Source organism: Solea solea, chromosome 2 (assembly GCF_958295425.1).
Source record: "Solea solea chromosome 2, fSolSol10.1, whole genome shotgun sequence".
NCBI classification, from domain to species: Eukaryota; Metazoa; Chordata; class Actinopteri; order Pleuronectiformes; family Soleidae; genus Solea; species Solea solea.
The window spans coordinates 34,102,070-34,119,864 of record NC_081135.1 but is presented as its reverse complement, the minus strand read 5'-3'; the positions used below and the strand labels follow the sequence as shown (position 1 = coordinate 34,119,864).

The window sequence follows — 17,795 nt, the reverse complement described above, 5'->3', positions numbered from 1 at the left end:
TCAAAAACAACAAAACACACAAGCTTAGGTGAACCTGTTCTTGAAAATATAGAATCTTATTCTTATCTTAAGCTTTATAAAGTGTAAGTGGGTTTAGCACAATTTAAAACGGATTTTTATGGCTATGCAATTACAGAGATAATCCCAAGGCAACCACCGACAACAAACAGATTATGTTATGACCTGATGACCTTTTTTTTGTAGTTTTGTTTTGTTTATAGCAGACAGTTCCCATGTTTTAGCAGGAAAAGCAGTGACTGATCACATTAAAGGTCCTGTGTGTAAAAAAAATCTGCATGTATGCGCCCTTCACACACCGTAAGCCCTCATAAAAATGCAATCAGTGCTGATCATACGTCATCAACAATTATTTATTTAAACATGAATAACTTTAAATTATTGACTAAAATGAATAACTTTTGCCTGTCTTAGCTGGACTCGATGAATTCGATTAAACTGTGCATATAAACGTGTTCCAGTTAAGAAGTCTGATGCAAATATACTACCTCGGGCTAGCCATTGTTAGCTAATGTAAGCTAACAGTTTGCCTCGCTTTTTTGTCTTTCTGTATCTTTATTGTCTCTTTAAAAGTTTGTCAAAGATGCATTTGGATTCAAAATAATGGTCAGTGCTGCCTCAAAAGTTCTCCAGAGCAGAGGTCTCAAACATGCAGCCTATGGGCCGCATGCAGCCCCCCCCCCCCCCCCATCAAGTTCATGCAGCCTGCCACTGAATATCAAGTTGTTATGAATTATTTCTGTGTTTTTGATTCATTAAGAGTCATTTTGCATCATATACATGTTTATACTGACAACTATTTTTCCTTCCATGTCAAAACAAACACCTTTATTTCTAAATTATTTGAAATATAATCGTAAATATTGTCATTTTGATGTCTTTTTCTCAAAAAGTTGGACTTCTTTCCCCTTTGACCTACTGACCAAACTAGACACTCAATGGCCCCCCACGTTATTTTAAATGTAAACTTTGGTATCTTCAGGGTGGCCAATGAGAAAGTGTGTATGTGTGTGTGTGTGTGTGTGTGTGTGTGTGTATGTGTGTTTTAAGACTTTCATTTAAGACTAAGATTTCATAACCACTAAAAGCTGGAGTCGCTCCGTGGTTCGTTTACACCGCATTCTGTATTTAACAATAGCCGGAAAACACTGAGAAGAACTGTGGAACAAACAAGTGTAACAACACCACTTTCTCTTGAAGACGGAAATGAAGACGGTGTAACGACAAGTTAACTTGACGACACTCACTGGGCCCGTTTCTCGAGAATCACGTGGTTACGTGGGCGTGCGGCGGTATATAACCCAACCTGCCCGCGAGAGAAGAGTTGTGCTGTATTTGATGTCAACGCAGAGAACAACACACAGAGCAGTGATTTGTGTGGATTAACTTTACATTTCTGATTATTTAACAGAGGACAGACATAAAGGTGAGTCACTGTGTTGTTGTCTACATGTGGACAGAGGAATAACGATTTTTTTTACTTTGTTTTGGCTTAGTCATTGCTAGGTTTCGTTTTTTATGCTGTAATGTAAGTCAAAAACAGAAATGAACGGTTGTATTTAACCAGTTGTTGATGTAAAAACAACAACTAACTAACTAGCCAACTAACTAATCACATAACTTCAGAGTCTAGAAGGAACAGAGAAATGTAGGCAATTTATACACACTACATTGACTTCTTTCGTTTTTAGTCAGGCTTCCTTCTTCTTACGAATGATAGGTGATGAGTTAATGGTGTAGACAAGTCTCAAGACTCGTACCGAATAAAAGGAATTTTATTTGGTTAAGTCAAGCATCAGACCAAGCTCTGCAGCAGCTTGGGAGAACGTTCCTGCCGAATCTCTGAACAATTCTGCCTGCATAGGACCAGGTTTTGGTCTCTATGAGGACTACTGGTCCTGAAACGGAAAGCGTTCATGCCGAGAGGGGTCTAGCTGCAGACCTGCACTGTCAGGACCCTTCGTTGCAGACCTGCACTGTGAGGTCTCCTGCACTGTCAGGACCGGAAGTTGATTCGAAGCCTTTCAAAATAAAAGCGAGCATACCGGAAGCATACATTCAAAATAAAAGCGAGCATACTTGAAGCACGTATTTTTCATTCCCCATGTGAAGTGTGAAGACGACGAGGTGAGTAACAGTCAAGTGACAACAACTTTGCGTCATACGAAGAAACAGAAACCGTCTTTATTCACTAGAACGTTATGTTGCACACTATATATTGTCCTGTAACGTTATATTAATTTGAAAGAATCGGGTTTTGGACTTTTGGGTAGTTTTCAGCGTTGTTATCGTATGATAGTGCTCACTTAAATGTGCCATTTTCCTACTCAAAGACCAAGAAAACTGAGTTATATCATATAATTTTGTTTTACTTATTACGACATCAACACTTGTTTGCAGCCAGAGTGGAGATGCCTCAGATTTTGAACATGAACAGCACCCAAACTGAGGAGGCTGCGCAGGAAATGGGAAAGCTGTTTGACACGATGGATCTGAATGAGGAAGAGAAAGAATTAATTCTTCAGCCTTTTAAATTTATTTTTTACCAGATTGAAGATATGTGGCTCTTCTGTGAAGAGATTATGGACAAACGAGGGTACTTGTCGTACTGTGAGTACAAAGAGTAGAAAGAAAAAAAAAAAAAGTTAAAATTGTGGAAAAAGAAAAAAAAACTGCTTAGGAGATATTGGTTATCTGAGTCATAGGTATTCAGTAATTCACTTTGAATACACAAAGCTAAGTTCATTTAAAATCATCAACCCTCACACCCTCCATGTGGTCCAATAGCACAAGGTAAGAACATAGCACAAACAATATTAAGCAATTATTAAATGAATTATGAGGTGTTATAATTGCAAACAAACATAAGATATTGCCTATATAAAAAAAATAAGTAAATCAATATGTATATGGTCCAGCAGTATATAATATTTTGTTCGTTTTTTATCTTGACATTTTCCTGAGTTTTTTCACCTTATACAGTTGAACTGGAAAGATATACAGTTTTTTTTTTTTAAATCTCTTTCATTAAACACATGGATACACGTAAACATATTTACATTGTAAACATAAAATAAAGATCCAAGAAACATTGGGAACGAAAAATACGTGCTTCCGGTATGGTCGCTCTTATTTTGAAAGGCTTCGAATCAACTTCCGGTCCTGACAGTGCAGGAGACCTCACAGTGCAGGTCTGCAACGAAGGGTCCTGACAGTGCAGGTCTGCAGCTAGACTGTCTTGTTCATGCCAGGAAATGTCCTAGACAAATAGTCCAAACAGAAATGTAATGCAGTAGTATATGACACATGTAGAGTGATATTGTCACCTAAATGCTGTTATAGCTTTAGAACCTAAGACAGTGAAATACCTGTAGTAAAGTTGATACATACAGTATGTGTGTGTGTGTGTGTGTTCTTACAGATGGCCCAGTGGGAGGAACTGCTGAGGCTGAATTTACTCCAGGGCCAGTTGAGCAATCTCTACGAGACAAAATTCCCCAGACACATCCGTCACTGCCTGTGCTTCTTCATCGAGGGCCAGGACTGGTGAGAGAACACGACATGCAACATTATGTCAGCCTTTCATTATGCTTTTACTTGTGAAGTTTAATAACAGATATTATGCACACGCACACGGTCCACAAAGGAGAGTGCTAAATACAGCATTTGTGTGTACTTTTTTTATCCTTTATCCTTCTGAATAGTTCATATCCTTTTCTGTTACACCTAATATTATTTATTAATATTACAGATTATGCATGTTTGAAAAAAAAATACATATTCAGGATTCAAAAAAGTACTTTTTCCAAGACAACATTTTACAGTGGAGAAAATGATTGCAAATATTCTCTTTTGTAATTACTTGATGTAACAATCCCATTGAGATTACTTGTTAATTTGCAATCATTTTTACTAATGTTTTATAAAGTGCGTCCTCATTCAGCTCATTTAAGACGCCAAAACCCTTTATTACCCTTTAATGAAATGCTGATTTTCTCTCTTTAGGGACTCTATAGCTGTGGATGAAAACAAAGCGAGGGCGTGTTTCAATAATCTCCTCATGCATTTGGAACATCGTTCTGTCCAGGAGAGCAACATTCTGCAGGGACCGGATTTTCCAGGGATGAGCGACTACTTGGTGGTAGGGAGGTCAACTTGTTATATGGACCCAACATTGCGAGGCATATTTGCATTTTGGATGATAGTGGCAGCATTCTCAGCATTCTTTTTTTCTTTTTTACTCAGAAACACTTTCAAGACAAGCCACTGCACCTGGCCATGATCCTCTCTGAATGTCTACAGGAGGAAAGGAAAGTCCTGGCTTTAGCCTCCCAGAAACAGGTAAAGTGGATGATAAAAATTGTCATATGTTGACATTTTCCAGAGTAAATTACATAGAAATGGGTCAGAAATGTTCTACATTCGGAAAACTCAACTTTCTGGAAATTTAACCAGGGCCCGCTACATGACAATTTCCAGAAAATGTCTGGATTCAAGCCCCAATTAACTATTATTTTCATCGTCAGTTAATCTGGAGATAATTTTCTAGATTATGCGAGTACTTGTTTGGTCCGTAAAATGTCGATTGGTCTTTCCCAAGCCTGGAAATGAAGATGTTCTGAAATGTCTTGTTTTGTCCACAAACAAAATGGTTTTAATGATTTCTTTGTTATATGTGGCAAAGAAATCCAAAAATATTCCCATTAAAGGAGCTGAAAAATCTATCTCAGAGCAATTAGTAATGGATTAATCGAATAATCGGAGCAGCCCTAGTTTGGATTGATATTTAAGGACGTCTCATCATGTAAAAAAAAAGTGACAGAACTCTCTTTGTTTGTATCAGGATTGTGGAATTTCAGCTGTGGAAGAAAAATGGAAAGAGTTGGACAACAGAGTGCATGATCTCCAGAGACAGACTTTGGTAAACTCACTCGGTCTTTCTCTTGATGTCACAGTGGTTAAACATACCTAAATATTCATTAATTGTTTCTAAATGTGCAAACATCAACGCAGGAGATGAAGAAGGAAACAAAGTCACTGGAGGTCCTGTATGAAAACTATGACTACATAGAGAAGAGCTGGCAAAGCAAAGGTATGAGAGGAGACGTGAAGAAACAGATGATGCGTATAATGTGAGTTCACGCTCTCATGTTGCTCTCATTGTCATTTCCAGCAGAGCAGTGTGTCGGATTGGCCCATGCCACTGTGAGAGAGAGGTGTCTGCAGCAGGCCAGTTTTATCAAACAAACAAAGCAGGTACTATCAATTCATCTTCAATTATTGCTAAAACATTCAATACGTTTCTTTTTACTCCTCAGAAATTCAGCATTCTTCTACTTTCATCAGTATAACTGCATTTCAGGAGTGTAAAAAAAAATGGGAGTACCCAAATGCAGGTTGCAGAAACAGAGTAAACGTGAAATGTGACCTGAAACAACAAACAAAGAAAATTAACCAAAATAAAACACTGGGGAGCACAGAGACTAAATACTCTAGAGTCTAGGGAGGCAGGGACAATCAGACACAGGTGAATCACATCAGGGTGGGACAGACATAAGGGAAAGACAGGACAGGAAGTCAAACTTAACAAGGTACACACACAAGGAAGAAGTGCAAAATAAAGCAGGAAACAAGGAAAACAGGGAACCAGAAACAAATTCCAGTCCAATTAGAATTAATGTTCAACAAAAAGTGTCTGATAACTGCTTTGTTTTGGCTTAACATTGGCCTCTGTTCTTAGCCTCTGGGAATCAGTTGCTTATTGCAATTCATGATTTCAGAATAAAAAAAAAATCAACATTGAAGTCCAAACCATGCACTCCTGTTTTCAAAAACAACAACAGTCTCTGCAGCGTCAGCATCCGCACCACATGTGTAATGCTTTTGTTCTGTGGCTGCAGATGGTGCTTGTGGATGTATCGAAGATTTTACAGCAGGCAGACCAGATCGTGGCAGCGCTCACTGATGTCGAGGTACCCGAGTGGAAGCGCAGACAGCAGATGGCCTGCATCGGAGGTCCAGTGGACACGAGTCTGGACCACCTCCAGAAGTGGTAAGAACGTACCAGCCCGCTACCAGTGATGGAGTTGGATAACACATACTGTGCTTGGTGCGCCCCCCGTGCCCAGAGATGGCAGTAAATCTATAACTCCTGTGTCCAGTGATGGAAACATCACTGATTTTCTTCTATGAAATTTCGTTTGGGTAGTGAGCAGTTTAAGGAGTGACACAAACTTTTCTTGTTTCTTGTTGGGAAAGACCGTCTGACATTGACATGAAGCAGCTTTGTTAAGTGGTTAAAATCTCTTTTTTTAATCCATGTGTCCTCTCTGGCAGCCATGTTTTCACTAGTTGTCTTTCCGTTACCCTTAGAAATGTGCAAAAACCTCTCAAATATCGTAAAAACACTTTTTATACTGTCATGAGGTAGTTTTTCAGACATGTCCGTATAAAAGTTTATTGATAAAGTGTAATGGACAAGATTTAACGAGAAAAATGGGATGTTGCGAGACTAGAATTATGCTGCAAGTAGCAATTGTACTATGTCGAAATAAAAAAAAAATCAGTAATGGAAACACAACTACAAAGGGTGTTTCTGCCCCTCATGAGGTTCTAGTAGCAGGGAGTACGCCATGCAATCAGCTAGAGCTCAAACCGATTAATCGATTATCAAAATAGTTATTGATTAATTTAGTAATCGATTAATCGTTTCAGCTCTACAATCAGCTGTATGTACTTGACATTAATAACACATGGTTAAGGCAAGGCAAGTTTATTTCTAATGCTGTGTGTGTGCTTGTGTTGTCATGTGCAGGTTCTCAGCTGTGGCAGAAGTGCTAATACAGGTGCGCCAACTGCTGCAAAAACTAGAAGACCAGAACAAGAAGTACAACAGCCCCGATGCCTCCAGCCTGCCTGCAGACACCGAGACGTTTGCTCTGTCCTTGCTCAAAAAGCTTCTTGAAAAGTGAGACATGGCGCCTGGACTCGTCTTTGTCATGTTACTGTACACTACACACATTTCTGATGTGTGGATTTGCGTTGCAGTGCCCTCGTTGTTGAGAAACAACCCGTCATGTCAAGTACACCACAGCGACCTCTTATCCTGAAGACGGGAGTGCGGTTTACAGCGACAGTCAGGTGACACTGAACTTAACACAACATTGTAAGAAGTTTATGGGTTAATTTTCTACTGAGGAGTCACTTCCGCTCTGTCAAGGTTTTGTTTGACTCCTTAGATTTTTGTCCTTACTTGGACAGTCAAATAGCGACGTGACATGACTCTGACGTAGCACATTTAATAAAGATGGAAGAGGAGAAATATTTTGTAGCTGGAAATGTTCTTTATCAAGCACTTGTCATCTTCTCAGGTTTTTGGCAAACCTGCCTGAATTCAAGTGCCTGCTCAAAGTCAAACCCGTTTTTGACAAGTAAGTCAAGAAACACCTTCATAAACACAATCTTCCTTTTTAAAACTTGGTTTATTTTTCTCTGATCAATCTTTCTGTGTCCCCTTTTCCCTGAAATTAAGGGGTGTCGGAGAAATTATGATCACGAATTGGTAGGTATAAAAGCTTCCTGAATCTCATTCTCAATCATGTGGATTGATTGGTGATTCATGGTGTGATTGGTTTTATTTTGTAGCTTGCGGCAGTTTGATTTCAACAGAGACAATAGTAAGGTGATGGATGTGGACTCTCCCAATGAAGGTCTGGTGGTAGAGTTTGCACACATGGTAGGAAAAAGTGCTGCTTTTAAATATTACTACGATTATTATTATTATTATTATTCAATCATGTAGGTTTACTTTAAAATATGCCTTTCAGTCACTCAAGGAAAAAAAAGCAAGAACCAGAGGATCGTCTGAGGTAAGAGAGAATTCTGTGTGAGCACGTTTTTATTTTTTTAATTCTCCCATTTGAGGAGGTTTGAGTGTCTTTTGCTGCCTTCATTAGAGTCATCTGGGAGTCACCGAAGAACTCCACGTCATTAAGTTCCTGACAGGGTTTCGATACGCTGGAGTGAATTGTGACATAGAGGTGAGTGAGCAGCGAGGCACATTTCAGTGTCATTGTTGTCCAAATGCCAAACTTCAAACACTGGCGGAAGATAAGCCGTGTGAGGGGAACGGTTCAGTTTGGTACAGTACGGTACATATTTTCCACTATGGGCCCGACGCGCCTCGGCACGGCACGACACGGCACGGTTTAGGTTGCATCTCCACTACAAAAAAGGTACCTACTCAACGTGGGCAGAGTCATCACTGCACTGTGAAACTGTGGTGACTTCGTTTACATGCGACACACGCACAAAAACGAGTGACTGGTGACTTGTAAAGCAGTTGTTTGTTGTTTGTATTTGTTCAGTACTTCCTCCATGACCGGAGCACAGACTCCTGATGCCGGTCGCCACTTGCGGAAATCCAGGCAAAGCTTTACGTCTTGTTGAGACAAACAGCCACATCTTTGTCGTTTAACCGGCACAACGTCACACTGCACGCGGCCATCGGGCACAGCCCACACCCCGTACTACCAAGTAAAGATACTATTTTCAGTCGAAACACAAGCCTGACACATGGTTTTACCAATCCAAACTGTACCGTACTGTACCAAACGGAACCGCGCCATGATGGGAACACAGCATTCATTGACTGGTGCCCTCTCGTGTTGGCACAGGCCTGCTCGCTGCCTGTGGTCGTCATCTCCTCCACAGCTCAGATTCCCGCTGCCTGGGCCTCTGTCATGTGGTACAACTTGCTGTCCACCAGCGAACCGCGGGTAACACCATCACACCTCAACACAAACAAATGTGAACAGGGATCTGCTGGTCTTCATACTTCTGGTCTATTCCCTTGTATATTATACATTTTAGTGATTTCTCTGCATTTATTCATTGCTGAATGTGTTGAATCCACAGCCCTGGTCACTTTGCTGGCTCTGTCTTTTATCACTGCAGGAGAAACTCGAGTTCAGCTCCTTTGTTTCGTTTTTGTTTTTTTTAGAACCTGCTGTTGTTTGTCGACCCTCCTCCTCTCACCTGGCAGCAGCTGTCGCAGGTCCTGAGCTGGCAGTTTTTATCTGTCGGCCAACGCGAACTCGATGAAAACCAGCTCTTAATGCTCAGGGAAAAGATTGTGGGTGAGTATTTCACTGCTTTCAAATTCTCACTGAACTGTTGTTTAAATTGACTCACAAATATGTCCAGTTACGTTATAATCTGATCTATAATGTGACTAAAATCAGATTCCTCTGATTTTTAATCTGATTATTGCTTATGTACAGTGTCTTCTACAGACTCTTTATGTCTTAATCTAGAATATTTCTGTCACATTGAGTATATTTGCATACATTTCTCAAATTCAGGTTACCAATGTGACACTTTCCTGTGACTGTGTTCCTTCTCAGATAATCCTGATGGTCTTGTTCACTGGAGCAAGTTCAAGGTAAATGTTGAGCAAGTTCAGTTCATCATTCCCTCGTCTAAGAATGAGATTTTAATCCCTGAAGAAATCCTATGCCGCCCACCAAAATGTTTTAATCTGAATTTAATGCTTTCCTGTCTCCCCCTGAAAGCTACTGCTCATCATGGCAGACCATTGACCATCATTTTTGGACCTTACAAAGCTTTGTGGAGCCCAAAAATCATATAAACCATACGGAGTGAGGACATTTTGGCTGGTCCTGACACCTTTAAAGGCCTTTTTGGTGGTTAAGACCTGGTTTTAGGGTTAGGGTTACAGTTAGGTTTAAATTAGATTAGGGTTAGGTGTGTGTACCTGGTATTCCTTATGTTGTGGGGACCTAAATCTCTCTTTACAGTCACATGATGGGGACTTGTCTTCCTTATGGGGACAAAAATCAAGCTCCCATAATGTAAATGACATGATTTTAAGGTGAAGACACAAAGTTAAATTAAGATTAGAGTCGGGGATTTAGGATTAGGCCAGTAGTAGTTCTGGTTAAGGTCAGAGGAAATGAATGTAAATCAATCTAACATCCCACCCCGAGCCTGATGCACTTTTTCTTTTTTTGGAGTTATAAAAGTACAATTTAAAAGTTAAATGTTTAGCTCAGATGTCCATACTTGTGTATGTGTGTTATGACTCTTCTCCACTCAGGAAGTCTTTTTGCTTTCTTGTGTACCAGAATGACACCACCTGGATTTGGATCGATGGAATCTTGGATTTGATTAAAAGACACTTGACTGATTTATGGCGGGATGGGTAACTTGCATCTTTTTTTCCTGTTAACGCTCTAAAATCTCTGTAAAACTGTACAATCTTACGTCATGTGACCCTTGTCGTCCTGTGTCAGGTACATCATGGGGTTTGTGAGCAGGAAGACAACACAGATCCTGTTGCAGCAAAAACCAACCGGGACTTTTCTGCTGCGCTTCAGCGAGAGCATCAAAGATGGGGCCATTACCTTCAGCTGGGTTGAACACACCAACGGTGGTATGTTTCTAACATAAATGTGTGTGTTTTTAATAAAGTGTACATAAGTACATAAGAGGTTGAATAGCCACCAGGGGGCGACCGTACCATGCTGTTTGTATGAAGTGCTAGGGCTGTAACTAATGGTGTATTTGCATATAATTGGAGGATGTGAGATATAATCTCAGGTGATCGCTGTCAAACTTAGCGCTGTTCACTTGTGATTGGATCTTTCAGAGCAGAAGAAAATGTGTGTTTTGCACGTCCACGTTTTATCCGGATTCGTTTTGAATGTCTGGACAGAAAAAACTAAAAATAAAACCGAAAACAAATCAGATTCATATGTTTGAGATGTTTATCTTATCCAGCCGCTCACAACAGACTTCAAGTTCTTTCTTTTGCTTCTCCTATTAAGGCGACACACACAGAGTTGTCGAGCTTGGATTTATGGCTCTTAACAGGGAGCCCGGACAGGAGCGCATTCCTCTCACAGAGCCGTTCAAAAGACTTGGCTCGTTCTTATGTTTAATTATTTTTTTAGAAGCCATTTTTAATCAAGAAAATAATCACTGGTTGTAATTATATGGTGAGATTTGGATCAGAATGATTCAAACTTACACATCCCACCAATATATACTTGATTATATTTTCATTTGGTTTGTGTTGTCATTGTAAACATTCCACAAGGTGGTGCTATATCCTCATGCTTTGACAGTGAGATCACTATTTTGGCCTTTCCACTCACCTCGGAAGCTTTTTTTGGCACATGTTTAAGCATTTTGTTTTCTCTTGACTGTCGTTCCCCAGAAGCTGCTGCGTTTCCTCATTTTGACAGTGTTATTGTAACACGACGCTCGCAACTTTATCTCTTCCTCCTGCCTTTGTGTCTGTCCGTCTGTCACACAACCCATGCAGACAGGCTGGCTATGTCTGGACACACAAAATCCAATTTGATCACATGCAGTGTGATTTGAGAAAATGCCAAATCACTACATCTCAAGGCACTTTACACCTTACAATACAATATAATACAATATTATAAAGGGAGGAGAAAATAAGAAAACAAACTCACTTATAACAGGAAGAAATCTTTGACAGAACCGGACTCAAAGATGGGGGACAGAGGAGAGGTGGGGGACAAAAAGGGGGAAGAGACAGAAGACAGTTAAGATCAGTCAGGATGGTTTTTAGTTTTAGTTGTTGCAATAGTGCTACTAGTTGTTGTTATTATTATTATAATAATAATAATAATAATAATGATAAGAAGAAGAGACTCACAACTGGATGTGGATCCTGCAGCCTAGGAATCCCGGGTACCTGCATAATGAGGACAGAGAGAGTGAGGACAGGGAGGAAAAGCACAAACTACAGCCTGAACAGCCTTGGAAGCTTGTTTGCTCACCTGTCTTCATCTCTGGTTCCTCTACAGAGTCCCGTGTGCACGCAGTGGAGCCTTACACCAAGAAGGATCTGTTGGCCTTGTCTCTGCCAGACATCATTTACCTCTACAGTATGAGAGAAGAGGGGAACAGGACCAGGAATCCTCTGTGCTATCTTTACCCAAACATCCCGAGGGACGCCGCTTTTGGACACTACTACAGCGCTGGTACTGTCTCATGTTTGACTTCCACTCTCAAGAACATTTCATTTCAGTGCAAAAAAGACGGGGGTTGTTTTTAATGTGTTCTTTTACAGAGGCGATTGCTCTAAAATGTCAGCATTAGCCGTTTATCACAGATGGCGGAATTTATGAATAAATAACTGCTTATTTATACATTATGCACTTACTTAAACATTGTCTAAACACCTTTGTTTTTACAGAAAAGTTGGCCCCTAAAAAGGACGTTACTGGTTACATAGACAGAAAACTGGTCCCTTTCTCAGTGTAAGTTACATTGTGACATTTGCTTCGCTAACATTTGACTACTGTATGTGTTTTGTTTCCTGCTGCGCATTAAAACGGTGATGTTGTTGTTGTTGTTTTCATGCACAGCTACCCGACACCACCTTCATCTCCACCTCCGAACATGGAAGTCGACTGGGACAACTGTGTGGGTAGACGCTTTCTGCCCTTTTAAAGCAAGAAGAAACGCGTGAAGAAACGAGATTTCTTCTCACGTTTCTCACCCCAACGACGTTTGTTTTGACTTGTAGGCCGAGAACGATCAGCTGTTTCATGATCTCTTCAGTGATCTCCTCGATTTACCCGGGTCTCCTCTCATCTCGATGTCTCCACCACCAGCCACCAGCCACAGCAGCCCCTTTTGGGGTTCAGCTTCAACAGCTGATGAAGGTCACATGATGTAGGTCACATTTTGATTTTACTCACTAAAGTAACACAGTAATGAAGCATACTACATTTGATACCAAGAAATAACTATTAATTAACTATTTATTTTTAAAAAGGAGTTTTGAGTAACATTATGAAACGCTGGTGGCGAGTGACTGAGATTGGGATTAATTTTAGGGCTGCAACTAACGATTGTTTTCATAATTAATTAAATCGGTTGATTCTTTTCTCGATGAATTGATTGTTGTGTTTCTAAAAACCAAAGTTATTCACTTCTAAAAACAAAAAATTAGTAAAACTTGTTCTAGGGGTGACAAATTAATCGCAATTTTATCATAGTCGCAATATGGTGATATTTCTTAAAGCCAAAGTATGTCAAAATATAATTTAAGATTAATTATTGTCTTAATCTATACAAGTGTTATTCCCCAGACTGAAGAGAAGATCGTTGTTTCCCACACAAATAATCACATAGAGATAATTTTTCGATATTCATCACAATCACAATTAGATATTTATTCAAGATGACTTTGTTGCAGCCCCTTTTTTTAATTCATCTCGTTTTCCCCGTCTCCAGGTTGACCTCTGAGCATGGAACTGAAGCAGTGTCGTCTGTGTGATCGCGTTAATGAAAGTATTGTATTTGTGTTTTCTTTGGACAAAGGACAAAACACGAGAAGTGACATGATCAGGGAAATGGTTAAAGCTCAGTTTCATGTCGAGAGGTCACCTGCTCAGCTTTTACTGTAATAGTATATCTCACCGTCACGGTGCTGCCTCCAGTCTCTGGTGCTGACTCTGGTTTCCAGCGTGCTGGGGTTTGTGTCTTTGCATATTTGCATATGTCTGAATGGGCTAAACATCTGTGAACTAGGCTTTACCCCCAAAATTGAGGATTTTAATCAGTGTTTCCCTGAATTTTTAAAGACAGTGAACGATCATGACCCAAATCACAATGTCGGCAAATTTTGTGCACGATGTAACAAAAAAAACCTAATGTTTTGATTTGGTGAACAAGTCGTTTTTTAAGATGTTTTGTAAATGAACTAAATAACAGAAAATTCTGCAAATTTTGTTTAGGGACACACAAAAATCTCCCGTGACTTATGTGTGGGCCCGTCCCAGTCTTTGGGACGCTGATTTAGATGAAATGTCAAGGTGTAAGCAATGTTATAAACATGTTGGGAAATGTAATTTCCTCTCAGGTATGAAGAAATAAAGACAATGCTGTACTACAGATGATTTTTATTAATTTTTTTCTTTTTTACTTTGTTTAATAAAATAAACATTTGAATGCCTTCCACTTCTAAAATGCAGCATGAACCGCATCACACAGTACTGATATTAACAGTTATTTTGTTGTTATTATAATTATTATTATTTTAGGACAAAAAACATTCATTGGTCAACTGCTAGGTTTCAGGAATGTGGGAGAAAACTCACACGTCAACTTCCTCTAAAACTCCACACACAAGTTTTCCACACCAGAAAAATACCACACAACTGCTACACTACCAACACACCGACTGAAATATGCGTTGTTTTATACTTTTTTATATTGTTATTTCTGCTCGATTTTTACCAGCACTTACATAAATAAATAAACAGCAGCTCCATAAGCAACGTGCGTCACTAATGGTTTACCTGATGAGAGAAATGGTTGTTATTTAGTGTCAGAAATGACATTAAAAACCAAGGCTCTAAAAAACTCAAAATGCCCCTGAGGGGCCACAAGAGCTTCAGGTCTGGTCAGTAGGGGGCAGTCAAGTGAAGAAGACCAACACTATTTACATAGTTTCAAAATAAAAGCGTGTTTTTTTGGTACACAATGATATATGATTCACTATAAAAAATAAAATTTATGGTGGAAAATTAATCTATAAATATCAAAAACAAACATTTAAGTGATCCTTAATGCTCTGATTAAACATAATTAATGGGGTAAAAAACAATCCCACGTCAGAAAATATTAACCCCTTAAAATGATCCAATTCCTTTTGAGATTGGCCTCTTAATCATGACACCAATTTAGAATAAAGGAGCTAACTTGGTTGTTGTTGCATTTTTTTTTACTTAAAAGTATTTAATAATTTGAAAATAGATTGAATTAACCAGATTCTATCATTTCTTTTGTCTCTCCAGACTTAAAACACCACAAATTATCATTCTTGCCTGTCAAATAGTTCATTTAACAAGACCAATATACACACATACATGACGGTATACACATACCTGTGTGAGTGTGTGTTCTCTAAGAAAACACCCTGAAAAAAATAAAATAGAACTACAGCAAAAATAAAAACCCCTATAATAATATGTCTTAATTACAAACACAACAAATAACACGTTCTTATATCTAAATAGAATTATACACATTCAAAGGGATTCATGTGAAATAAATACACACTACCTCTATAAGGCGAGTGAATTCTGAATCTTTTTTGGGACATTAATCTGTCGCTGACGTTAAAGCTGCTGCTGCTAAAGCTGCTGCTGCTAAAGCTGCTGCTGCTTATCGCCTCACAACATTCAGCAGAACGACGTGGGCATAAAAGAGATTTCCACACTGAACATGATACTACTTTGTCTTAGAGGTAGGCCGAGTCATCGCATTTTGCCATTTTTGATACACGTGACGTGTTTTTGTTCCTAAAAGTCACTCAAACTTGATTTGTACGGAAGAGTATTAGTGCCACATTGAAATAAAGAAAAAAAAAATTCAGAGTCAGAATTCTGAGATTATATCAAAAATCTGAATTTTGAGATTATATAAAAAAATCTGAATTCTGACTTTAATCTCAGAATTCTGCCTTTTTATTTTTATTTTTTGGCACAAATACTCTTCCATAATTTTGTCACCCAAAACTTTTCTTTTTTTTAAAATTAAAAATATTATATAATATTGCATTTCCAGTGCTTGGGTTCTTCAATAAGCGGGGGCGACTGCTCCGATTCCTCAAATTGAGTTTAAGAAAAACCCTGTCATCGGTCGACCTCTACTTTGTTTACATTTACACAAACAGAAACACGTCATAATGTATACCATAATTTACACACACACACACACACGCACACACACACACACCTTACTATCGTACAAAACTAATACATTTAATTTTACCTTTATAATAGCAGAGTAGAGAGGAGAATAATAACCTAATGTGTTTACAGTACTGACACAGTTTGACAGTGGGTTATATATCCTGTAAACATTGTGGTTAAACCAGGGGCCTCAAACTCAAATGACCTGGGGGGCCAATGAACTTCTAGTCTGGTCAGGAGGGGTTGGTCAAGTGAAAAATCAACTGGCTCTTTGAGCTTAAAATTCTCCATATTCCATCGTGGTATTGCAAACCCTTTCAAAATAAAAGTGTTTGTCTCGCTATAGAATGACGTAGGTCACAATTCTGCATAAAAATCTGTCATTTATGTTATTTAACTTATTCTTATTCATTAGGGACAATCAACCTGTCCAATGGACATTATCTTTGGCTACAATCTTGTATATTGCATTTATAAATGCTGTCCATGTCTTAAATAAATAAACTTAAATCTTCTCTACATACAGTAGTTCACCAAAGTGAGTTTGAGACCACTGGTCCTGGAGAGTACTGCTCTGGTGCTCTGATCACACATGAAATCCAGGAAGAAGAGCTTGAAACAGCCAGAGAAAGCTAAAGCCCACCAGGTGAGTGAGGGTGGAAAAAGCCAAGAAACTAATTCATTATTATTATAATTACCATTATGATTTGAAATGTGTGACAAAGTGAGTCCAGAGAAGTGAGTGGTGCAGCAGCAGTAGTGAGTGGTGCAGCAGCAGCATGTCTACAGCAAACTGTCCAGGCTCGTCTCACCACTGCTCTTCTCATCAGTACCAGCAGGGGGACAGTGTCCAGCATAGTAGTTCTGCAGGAACGTGATCACGTCCTGGTGGCCGAAGTGCACCGCTTCATCCATGGGCGTGTTGCCCCATCTGCACACAGGGAACAGTGATATATTTATATATCATAATAATCATATTTTCATCACGGATTCATCTGGCGATTATTTTCTCAATTAATCTGTCACGGACCTCCTGGACTTTAGTTGGCCACCAACCTTTTTGTTGACCATCTAGTTAAGGCTCTGTGAAAGGTTTTGGTTGGCCATCCTTTTTTTGTTTTTAAGTCCCCTCGTCTGTGTCAAAGCTCCACACTACATAGTCTGTAAGTTGTTTGTTGCAGTACTTCATTGTTTTATGTATTGAAATATTTATTATTTCCGCAGCATGTTAAAAATAGTAATTATTTTTGTTCACTTGCTAGTATACTAGATATAGTAACTTAATTATGTTGTTAGCTTATCCACATGCTAGCCGCTAGTCATGGTGCTAACTTACTAGCTAACTTACTCAGCTTGTATATTAATGCACCTACTAAGTTTATGTTTTGTTCTGTTTTGCAGTTGCACACTTGTTCATAACACCAAAAAGATTAATTTAATAATCAATTAATCAAACAATTGTTCCAGCCCTAAATAATATATATATATATATATATATGTAACACATGATAAACTAAACTTGTTTTGATGCTACATTTTACTCCCTGCACCCTTAAAAGACTAAAGACTAAAGGGAATGGCCTCATGTAAAACTCTTGTGGTGAATGAATGAACGAATGAATGAATGATTAAATGGTCTCACCTGTCTCTGGGAACTGGGTTCACCTTACAAGCCTCCAGCAGGAAGCGAACCACCTCTGTGTGTCCTGGATAAGGAGCAGATGTAGAAGGAGACACGTGAGTGGACATCCTCACACCTCCTGACCCAGTTGTAACAGGAGGAGAACACGTAAAGTTTCTCCTCGCGTTTCATGAGTTAAGTCATGTGTAGTTGTGCTGATTTTTACTTGTTTACATGTGAAACGAGACAGATTCTCCGACTGATTGAGTCATTAGGGCCAAGTCAGGAATGGCGGGGGCCGAAATGGACGTTATCTGTGGCTTTGCAGTCATTTTCGTGGGGGTTAACGTGCATAAAAACTCTTGAAAATGCAATAAGTGCATAGTGTGTTG

General features: G+C 39.2%; 2 protein-coding genes across 5 annotated transcripts in view; one reads left to right on the top strand and one right to left on the bottom strand.

Annotated features, from left to right (window-relative positions):
* Positions 1 to 1,300: 1,300 nt before the first annotated feature.
* On the top strand, positions 1,301 to 13,977 carry LOC131477112 (signal transducer and activator of transcription 1-alpha/beta-like). Of its 2 annotated transcripts, none has more exons than XM_058654811.1 (25): positions 1,301 to 1,444; positions 3,440 to 3,564; positions 4,024 to 4,159; positions 4,264 to 4,359; positions 4,862 to 4,939; positions 5,032 to 5,110; positions 5,195 to 5,274; positions 5,919 to 6,070; positions 6,833 to 6,985; positions 7,066 to 7,158; positions 7,389 to 7,448; positions 7,550 to 7,579; positions 7,663 to 7,753; positions 7,845 to 7,886; positions 7,974 to 8,057; positions 8,694 to 8,795; positions 9,020 to 9,155; positions 9,423 to 9,460; positions 10,164 to 10,240; positions 10,332 to 10,471; positions 11,880 to 12,056; positions 12,272 to 12,335; positions 12,444 to 12,501; positions 12,605 to 12,753; positions 13,318 to 13,977. In XM_058654811.1, exons 2-25 carry the CDS (start codon positions 3,440 to 3,442, stop codon positions 13,358 to 13,360), a joined length of 2,283 nt encoding a protein of 760 aa, XP_058510794.1. In that variant the 5' UTR covers positions 1,301 to 1,444; the 3' UTR covers positions 13,361 to 13,977. The 2 variants fall into 2 exon arrangements, with proteins under 2 accessions (XP_058510794.1, XP_058510793.1); XM_058654810.1 differs by having other exon boundaries at positions 5,192 to 5,274.
* A 928-nt stretch (positions 13,978 to 14,905) lies between these two features.
* Positions 14,906 to 17,795, bottom strand: part of glsb (glutaminase b) — a 34,668-nt gene continuing 31,778 nt past the window's right edge. For all 3 annotated transcript variants that reach the window (XM_058654815.1, XM_058654816.1, XM_058654820.1), the window contains 2 exons: positions 17,425 to 17,488; positions 14,906 to 16,713 (listed from right to left, as the gene is read on the bottom strand). In XM_058654815.1, coding sequence (XP_058510798.1) covers positions 16,566 to 16,713; positions 17,425 to 17,488 — 212 coding nt within the window. In that variant the 3' untranslated portion in view covers positions 14,906 to 16,565. The remainder of the gene's footprint in view (positions 16,714 to 17,424; positions 17,489 to 17,795) is intronic.

Excerpts from the sequence above, each read along its gene's own strand:
- LOC131477112 (XM_058654810.1), top strand. The coding sequence starts at position 3,440 with ATGGCCCAGTGGGAGGAACTGCTGAGGCTGAATTTACTCCAGGGCCAG. Across the intron at positions 9,461-10,163 it reads TTCACTGGAGCAAGTTCAAG|AATGACACCACCTGGATTTG; the intron begins GTAAATGTTGAG and ends CTTGTGTACCAG. Across the intron at positions 12,057-12,271 it reads TGGACACTACTACAGCGCTG|AAAAGTTGGCCCCTAAAAAG; the intron begins GTACTGTCTCAT and ends TTGTTTTTACAG.